At 36.7% G+C, this 9944-nt stretch overlaps 1 protein-coding gene and 1 long non-coding RNA gene across 3 annotated transcripts; one reads left to right on the top strand and one right to left on the bottom strand.

Annotated features, from left to right (window-relative positions):
- Positions 1–6099, bottom strand: LOC140928918 (uncharacterized). 2 transcript variants are annotated; one of them, XR_012164680.1, is made up of 4 exons: positions 5824–6099; positions 3447–3544; positions 2920–3036; positions 1–2356 (listed from the first exon to the last, which is right to left on the bottom strand). It is a non-coding gene; the product is annotated as an uncharacterized lncRNA (long non-coding RNA). The 2 variants fall into 2 exon arrangements; XR_012164679.1 differs by lacking the exon at positions 5824–6099 and having other exon boundaries at positions 3447–3600.
- Positions 6100–8428: 2329 nt separating this feature from the next.
- LOC140927144 (melanocortin receptor 4-like) lies at positions 8429–9637 on the top strand. The gene has a single exon (XM_073376795.1). The coding sequence runs from the start codon at positions 8437–8439 to the stop codon at positions 9319–9321; it is 885 nt and encodes a 294-aa protein (XP_073232896.1). The 5' UTR covers positions 8429–8436; the 3' UTR covers positions 9322–9637.
- Positions 9638–9944: the final 307 nt, after the last annotated feature.

The raw sequence follows: 9944 nt of genomic DNA, 5'->3' as shown, positions 1-9944 counted from the left end.
TTTAGGTGCATTTTTGGTATTAAAGTTTTTATTAAAATAATTCTCTCTCCATTTTCATATAATATGTACATATGTATATTAAATATTTTCACAATAAAAAGAGACTCCTTACAATGTATTCCTATTTTCTATATCCAAAACTGTAACTTTTCAATTTCAATAGGCCACTTCCGAGTTCCAAAAATTCTCACTTTCAAAATGAGGCGAGGTGCGCAACCTCTCTTGTGAAATGAGTTTTATTTGCATGAGAATGAAAAATGATTTCCATATCAAAGGCTGAGCACTTAACCTCGTTTTGAAACAGAGGCCCGGGGAACTCGGAAATGACCTATTAAATAATCCTTTTAAAATTGACAAAATTCAAAAGTTTTTCCTTGAAATGATTTGGTAGAGGATATTACACGGGGGCGCGAAGATATGAATTTTATTTTCGAGTGGAAAAACAATATTTTACTCACTCGCTGCGCTCGTTCGTAAAATATTGTTTTTGCCACGAGAAAATAAAATTCATATCTTCAAGCCGCCGTGTAATGTTCTTTTTATTATATAGACAAAAAGACATCGATAAAATAATAGAGGGAAATTACCGAAATTACTTCATTGATAAAATCACGTGTGAGATTATGGAAAATAAATCACTCGGGTCCCGGATGTAGTTTTTATGAATTTTACGAGTGGTATATTTTCCAGTAAAACACTCGTGTCTATATAATAAATTAACATAATAATTATACAGTCTAACCTCTTCTTATGGACACTTCTATACGACGGACAGTTCGTTTGGTCCCAGAAAAGCCAAAAATCATGCAATCCCTACCTCTATAATATAGACACCTCTGTAAAGCGGACACTTGGTTCTGTCCCTTTAGTGTCCGTATTAAAGAGGTTTGACATTATTATAAGTAACGTGCATTTCCATTCCAAAATAACTCCAAGAAGTAGTTCACGGCAAAATTATTACATAATTTAATAAGAAAAAATTACAAATAAAAGTCTTACTTAGTTACATGTAAGACTGCATAAAATCCCATTAGGAAATCTAAACTGCTGCCTTAATTCTTATTAGCAAGTACCAGTACTTGCTGGATCATCCCCAAAAATTATTGTTAAAGCCTACACAAACTGATGAGAGGCCATTATTGGGGAGTATCAGACTGATGCTACAACGACGATAGTGATGCAAACAAAACTAGCCATAGGCTTTATATACAAATGTATAAGCCAACATCTCTACACATGTATCTCACTTTTTGTCGCCACTCTGCTGTAAGTGCATGGCTATAACTTGGACCTGGCTGTGGCATACAAAGTAGTCTACGAGAATTTGCCTACATCTGAGTTTGAATAGTAATGACAAACTGCACACTTTTACAAGCGACTCACTTTCACAATGCATCTATCTTACACTCCCTGTTTTATGGTTTTAGGATAATCCATTGACAGTCCTGTAATTTCAGCAATTTTAATGAACACAGTCGAGTAAAGATTGACTTCTAGAATAAAACTCTTATCACCTTTCCAATAAGATTGTGCAATTTAGTTAGAGTTGATCATCACAGGATCATCCTGACTAAAGGGACAATAATACTTTAGGGACTTTAAGCAAATTGCTACAGTGACCTCTACTATGGTGGTCGTGGTTACAGTCCTGAAGAGAGTATGTTACTGTTGCCCGTCAAATTTCAACTTAATGCAAGTGGCATTGAGGGCTTTTCGCTCATTTGGTTTCGTTGTTAGTAAAACGCAGGGAAGACTGAATTACTGCCCAATGAACTAGAAGTGTCAAATACGTTCTTGATTAAGAGAAAAAAATGATAGGTTTTAAACCAGTGAAAAATAGGGGGGAAGTAGAATTTTATACTCATGTATAAGCGACTATGCCATCACATTTTGTGCTTCGGCTAAAGCTCATTATTTTTCTGGACATCACGCGCACGGCGTCATTTTTGGACTTTTTACTCCCAGTTGCCATAGTAGCGATCACTGTAGCAATTTGTGACTTTGGTATTATTGGCATCCTGCCCATGAAGGGCAGTTATTTGGCACTGGTCTGTCTGACAAGTATTTATCAACCTCTCTGGTTATTTTCCTGGCTGTTCTTTCTTTGCCTCTTTGACATGTAAGCCTCACAAAAGGCCTCAAGAACAGCATTGATGTTTCTTAGCGTTGACCACTCTGAGCATAGTGGCCTGATGTACCTGGGTGGTGGATCACTGGCCCTCTCTTCACTGTCTTCACTCTCCTCCAAAGACATAAATTGGATAGCATTGTGTAGGTCTAATAAAGCCTTTATTTTGGCTTTGTCATCTGGAGAAAGTTGTGCCTTGTCCAACACGTCTGTGCGATTCGTCAATTTCTGAACACCAAAAAAACTTATTTAGTCACAGTAGCATGACTACTATGATAAACATTTAATTAACATTTACTTTGTTCTTCAGCAACAGTTTAGTCTGGCAAAATAGTCACCCTAACTATTTTGAATCTTTAGATTTGGTTCTTACTCTCTACTCTGAGCAATTTACACTACAATCAAACCTTGCATATAAATGGAAAGGACACTGTTAACATTAAAAATGTCAAAGGGGGTAGGGTGTGGTCCTAGTGCATTCTATAACAATCATTAATTATATATGCATAAGACACACATGCAAAACATGTGTTGTGTTCTTAAAAAAATGAAAGAGCCTTGTGCCCTTAACCTGAAAGATCCAGGTACCCAGGATGAATGTGTTTGAATAAACTAAGACTTCCTTGTCGCCCAAGAGCAACAGTAATGCAACAGGGGCCACCAGGCACTGCCAAAGCACAGCTGTGTTGCAGGACAGGCTAAATAAATCACTAAGTGGATGACTTAAACTACACAGTAAAAATATTTGCACTGCAAGCATTAACAAAATAATGTACATGTATTTTACCTACCTTTTTAGCTCTCAAATTGGAATCTTGTCTGAACTCTGTGTTCTTCAAGTTTTCCATTCTACTGCCTTACCACATCTGCACGGGTACTTCTCTGACTCCAGTACTGAAAAATGGCCCCTAGCAAAAGGAAAGCATGTTAAATGTGCAGGTCTGTAGAAAAGGAATTGAGAGTGCTTCTTGGTGTTGCTAAAAGTATTGTTGGTTTGCTCCTGTTTTTGGTGTGGGTATTATTCAGTGGCTTTTCCATCTTTTGTATTTATGTCATTAGGGGATTGCACTTGTCGGCAACACCAAGAAACTACAGTGGAACCCCGTTAACATGGTCATCAATGGGCCAAAAAAGTTTTGCCGTATTAATGGGGTGACGGTATTAATGAGGGTTTGTTTACAAGAAAATGTTTGGTGGTTTTTGCCAGGCGGCCAAAAAAAAGTGGCTGTAATAACAAGGTGACTGTATTACCGAGGTGGCTGTAAGGCGGGGTTTCACTGTACCAAATTCAAGAAACTTAGAAAAGTGTACAACTTACCTTTTTTCTCTGTTTTGGGCCATTTCTTTTACCCAAAATTTCCCCTCACTTCGTTAACCAAAATACCCTCAATGTTTTTGTTCTCCACATCAGTATACCTCAAAGAAATAAAGACCAAAAAAAATGTCAAATATTTATATCAAAATAATAATAATACATGTATTACATGTATTGCAACAGCCTGGTTCTAAAAAAACTAGTAAGCTTAAAATGAGGCAGTTTTCTGGTAGTGCATTACAATGAAAAATATTTAAAAAATGACGGTTGCTTTTATCATCAAATAAAGCCGTTATCCAAATGCTTGAGGCACAAAACAAAATTAAAGTGTAACAATATAAAAAAACTGTGTAATCATTAAGTTGATCTCCTTGAGCCATTTGTAAAAATTGAGAGTATCATTAACACAAGCACCATTTTGTCCACTCAAAGAAGGATAAATAGAATAATTCCAACTTCCCACTTAAAGATGGGCACCTTACTTGAGTCAATGAAGGTTGCTTTGTCATCGAATAAAGCTGTTATCCTTGTTTTCGAAGCTTAACAACAAAATGAAGTGTAAAGAAATAATTATTATATTCCTGACTAGTATTCTTGTTTATCTCCTGGTGACTGTTGCAACATTTGAAATATCATTGACGCAAGCACTACTTTGTCCACTCAAAGATGGATAAATAGAATTGCGACTTCCCACTCAAAGATGGGCGTCTTACTTGTGTCAATGAAGGTTGCTTTGTCATCGAAAAAAGCTGTCATCCTTCTGTTTGAAGCTTATATTGAAGCGTAAGGAAATTATATTCTTAAAAAAATCTTCTTGTTTATCTCCTGGTGACTTTTGCAACATTTGAAAAATCATTGACACAAGCACTACTTTGTCCACTCAAAGATGGATAAATAGAATTGCGACTTCCCACTCAAAGATGGGCGTCTTACTTGTGTCAATGAAGGTTGCTTTGTCATCAAATAAAGCTGTTATCCTTGTGTTCGAAGCTTAACAACAAATTGAAGTTTAAGGAAATTATATTTCTGAAAAATATTCTTGTATATCTCCTGGTGACTGTTGCAACATTTGAAAAATCATTGACACAAGCACTACTTTGTCCACTCAAAGATGGATAAATAGAATTGCGACTTCCCACTCAAAGATGGGCGTCTTACTTGTGTCAATGAAGGTTGCTTTGTCATCGAATAAAGCTGTTATCCTTGTGTTCGAAGCTTAACAACAAATTGAAGTTTAAGGAAATTATATTTCTGAAAAATATTCTTGTATATCTCCTGGTGACTTTTGCAACATTTGAAATATCATTGACACAAGCACTACTTTGTCCACTCAAAGATGGATAAATAGAATTGCGACTTCCCACTCAAAGATGGGCGTCTTACTTGTGTCAATGAAGGTTGCTTTGTCATCGAATAAAGCTGTTATCCTTGTGTTCGAAGCTTAACCACAAATTGAAGTGTAAGGAAATTATATTCCTGAAAAATCTTCTTATTTATCTACTGGTGACTTTTGCAACATTTGAAATATCATTGACACAAGCACTACTTTGTCCACTCAAAGATGGATAAATAGAATTGTGACTTCCCACTCAAAGATGGGCGTCTTACTTGTGTCAATGAAGGTTGCTTTGTCATCAAATAAAGCTGTTATCCTTGTGTTCGAAGCTTAACGAAAAATTGAAGTTTAAGGAAATGATATCCCTCTACAATCTTGTGACTTTTAGAACCTTTCTGCACCATCATATTAAACTTGTTATTGTGCATGTACACAAAGAGAAAAGGTTCCTTTTAACACTACAAGTCTCGTAACAAGCACTACATTTATTTCAATTTTGAACAATTCCCATTGGTAGTAAGCAAATGCACATTGTATGCAAAAAATTAATATGAACATTAAATATTATTTTCATTCAGGTTTATCCTTGTGATAAACATCTACAGTCTCAGAAATTGGAGTGGAAATGTTTTGTACATTTCAGTGTCAAGGAATTTTTATAAAATATTTTTCTGTCATTGATATTTGATTCCGTACTCCGTTCCGGGATTCCGTTTCCTCATTTGAGATTCAATATTTTACGGCTCCCATCTTCGCCAATAAAATGTGTATTAGTATACAGAAAAATTATTTTTCGGTGAAGCAGCAACTATGTCTTTATTGCAAAAGAAATCAGACAAACACGTGCTTTACAGGTAGATGTTATCAAAGAAACTACAGGCAACATACAAAGGTCAGATCTGTAGGGAGCAACTCGCTGTCGCATGAAACATGTAAACTTATGTAAGCTCACATGCGAAACGATTTTTATGATCGACACCCAAAGCTGTTACATAGACTTAAATATGCTTCTATATATTTAAACAAGATTCAGAATGTACTTACGAAACAACAAGGATCCACGGTTTAAAATAGGCGTTCTTTCTTCTCAATGGTTGTTGAAACACTCAGTGTGCATTCGAGTCGCCACGAGTGAACATCAACACTGAACTCCTTCGACACCGCTTCCATGGGATTTGGCGTTTCATTTAAATAGTTTTTCGAACTATTATTCCTCCCTGCAGTCTATCTCCGCAATCTATCACACTCTCCTCGCTCATCTTCACAAAAAAACGGCCCTGCATGTACAAACCACCAAAATGGAAGGCGAAACGACAGCGAAGAATGTTCAAAAGGGCGCGCGATTCAAAATTCACCGTGAAAGCGAGGCACGCATGCTCATAAGACTCACGCCTCCAGAGCGAGGCAAAATGGGTGCAAGCGTGTTAAAAACTGATTTATAATTTATTTTGCTGTTTCTAAATTGTTTCAAATTACGCTTCAATGTTTGGAGCGTTAATAATTTTAATAACACATCTTTGAATCTCTTAGAAAAGAAAGACAGAGGAAATCATCTATCATGTCGAAAACGAACGAATTTATCATATACTTTTTGCAGTTTGTTATAGAACGAATACTACAGATGTGCCTTTCATGTACCGTTCATCGAAGTGTCACTGGCTTTAACACTGGGCTAAAGCTAGTGCAGGTTTCTTTGTTTTGTTGGGCAAATCTCAGCCTTGGGTATATGCTTGAAATATTCTTAAAATTTCCCAAATAAAAATAGTGTATCCCTATGAATGACACTACCATGACCACGACTTACTTTTCCATCCCGGCTTTTGCAAATGGTTCGTAAGTAAAACGCTTGAGCGAGCCGAATCTTGTCGAAGTAAACGGCGATTGTCGTTTAGACCTATGATCGGCTACACAAAGTCAAAAGAGAAATTAAAATTCCGTATCTTACTTAACTTAAATCATTTATTTGTTCACAATGCTAAGAAATATACACTCCGAGAACGTCTAAACTAGCAGGATACTTAAACCTTTTGTATTTATTTACATTCCGTCTTTTGCCACTGGCCTATTTTGGTCAGATGGACAGCCTTGAGTACCATCTAAGAAGTCACATCAGAACATCATTAAGAACGTTTTACATACTAAAAATAGTGCTGTTGCCGAGAACTCCTTGGCAGCACATCGCCTACTTAAAATTAAATCAACCGAAGTTAAAAGCTACCAAATTTCCGTAGAAAATTGTCTGCGGAAACGCGACTGATACGGCCTTGTACATTTCAGCCAACGGAAACGCTGCGGAAACGCTGCGGAAACGCGAAACGCGACCTCATTTTGCTCTTACGTGTTTCCGCCCTCCGGAAATGTGACGGAAACTTGAACCATCAGATTTCCGCAAGGTTTCCGAAATACGGAAACGCCTTATTTCACCCTGTGTATACAGTAACAACTAAGTAGCTTTTTTTTTTTCTTTTTTTTTTTTCCAAAGTGAGCCTCAAAAGGCTCTTATAAAATTTGTGTTTCTTGGAAATTAGGCTGTTTCGCTTCTCAAATTAGGTTCTTATTTTGTTGGGGAAAAATTAGATTTGTTTGAAAGAATATTAGTAGTATTTAATGTTTGTGCAAAATATGCTTGTTGTTATGTCTAAATGACTTCAACTTCAGCCAATAGAAACTCTTAAGTTTGCTATTACAATTATTTGACTTTAAGAATCTGTTTCAACATTTTTACTTCATCAGGTTCTTTCAAAATATTAGCCTGAAGTGTTTTTGTTCTTATCTGTGGTTCTTTGCTGTATGACAACCTGACATGCTATCAATTTTCACCTGCATAGTTCACTGTCTTTTTTTTTTAGATGAAATAAAATATTGGTTTGGATTGTGTTTGTCGTAATGGGTGCAATTAGAGACTTAATTAGTGAAAACTAGGTTACACTGTAAATTAAAAAGATCTGTTTCAGCCCCAAAGTGTCAATTCAGCCCTGCAGGCCAAAGTCTGATTCAGCCCTTCTTGGAGCCATTTGAGCACAATTTAGGCCAAAAAGGCTCTATCAAAAGGCTATTCCAGCCCACGGTAGGGCTCATTTCAGCCCTGGGACCAAACCATGCCAGCCCTAGCTAATTGGACTGTATTGGCCCTGATTTAAGGGAGCCAAATTAGACCCAAAAATAGGACTGTATTTTACTCACCGAAACGGCCCTGTTTTTAGGGCTAAAACAGATCTTTCTGGTTTAGAGTGCTCAGTTAATTATTCTAACGAGGTAAAAAGAACATTATTTATTTGTTCGCTCAAGTTACAGGTGAAGTTGTTTTTCCATTATTATTATCTTACCTGATGTATCACTGGCCATAAATAAGAGTAAATACCTCATTCCTATTTTGCGATAGATCAATGCAAGATTAACTTCATCTTTATTCATGTGAACATTATTTGGAGTGCTTGGTAAAACGCTCGTCAACGCGGTTTGTTGGAAAACTGAGACTGACTCCTTTTATTAATATTGCTTCTGAATCATTTTTTTGTTTTATCTTTCTCATATATGTTTTCCTTTTCTGAGTTACTGCTCCTAGTTGCATTAACATGCTGTTTTGTTTGTATTCTTTAAAGGTAAAGTTACTGTAGAAAAGAGGGATACCAACGGTCACCATAACACTTCTTGAGGATGGAAGAAAGCCGGAACTTTTCGAATGAGACTTGTAGAATTGTTTCTGAAAAAGAAGAAAGAGCCTGGTTTGCAGCTTTCGTCATCGAGTTTATTGTCATCTTTTTACTGAATGCTTTCACTCTTGCCATCTACACAAGAAACCGTCACTTACGCAAGCCCAGTACGTACCTGATAATAAATCTGACTGTGGCTGATTTACTGGTGGGAACAGTGTCCGGATCTTCGACGACATTCAAACTACATAACCTGGAGACGTATCTGGGTCTGGAACAAGATTTTCGCTGGCAATCATTCGTGCAATTCACATTACAGGGGCTTTTTTTAGTTGCTTCTTTAGCTAATATTTTATTAATTTCTTTAGAGAGGTTACACGCAACACTTTTCCCCTTTAGGCATTGTCTTGTTGGAGAAAGGGTTTACCTAATCATTATTTTGTGTAGTTGGTTGTTCTCCTTGATTTTGTCATCCGTGCTTGCTCTTCTTTATTTGCACGCTTCGCCGGCTTCTCTCTATGTAGGCGCATCTTACTCTGTTGTGATCATTCTCATTCTCACAGTTTCATATGCTATAATCATCTCAACTGTAAAAAACAATCCTCTCTCCCCTAATGCTGGACCAGTTCTTTCAACAGAGAGGAAACTAACGGTGACTTTATTTATAGTTACTGTGGCTTCTTTTCTGACCATTCTTCCTGGGCTCTTTTTGATCATTGTGCCCCTCCATATATGGAGTAAGGTATGCCCTGCAGTACTTTTCCACATCACCAGATTTTTGTCTGCGCTTTATTTTTTTAATTCTATAGTCAATCCCCTCATATATGCAGTAAGAATGCAAGAGTTTAGGAAGGCAGCAAGGAAACTTTTACTAATAAGAATTAATTAACGAGCGTCCAACCCACTGAAGTTCTTACATCACGTGTACCGCACTATACCTATTGAAGAAAGAAGGTAGGAAATAGGAGATCTCCTTAGAAAAGCTCTAAAAAGCTTATTGAGGCCTTCTTGCCACTGGATATCATTTGTAATCTTAATCAATGTAAAACAGATTTAAGTGGCGAAAAAAAGAAAATAAAAGAAAATAATAATGATCAAATAAATAATAAGCATATATACTGCCGTGATAAACATTGTTGGAAAACAAAATGTAACGTTTAACTTGACGTTTCCTTCAACATACAACTTCAGGAGGAATTTTTTGGCTGCAACTTTTGCATTTCTGTACGCATGTTCTCCTTAAGGCTTTCTTGCCATTCTAATCCTAACAGACTCTTTGATGTAACTATATCAGATGCCAATAATCATCATTTCAATGTGATAGTTTACCATTTTCCAGCCGATGACCTCAATCAGCATTTAAGACGGAATATATAGAAGACGATGGCGAATGAATGCAAAGAGGGTCTTGTGTACTAAATTCCAGTCCTCACTCCTGAACATTTACTTCCGTCTCAGGGGGGGGTTCAATCCTTGCTCCTACTTATTTACTTCCGCGACTGGTGGAATAGC

This window comes from Porites lutea, chromosome 2 (assembly GCF_958299795.1).
Source record: "Porites lutea chromosome 2, jaPorLute2.1, whole genome shotgun sequence".
Taxonomy (NCBI): Eukaryota; Metazoa; Cnidaria; class Anthozoa; order Scleractinia; family Poritidae; genus Porites; species Porites lutea.
Note: the sequence above shows the minus strand (reverse complement) of the source record. Positions and strands in the feature narration are given on the sequence as shown.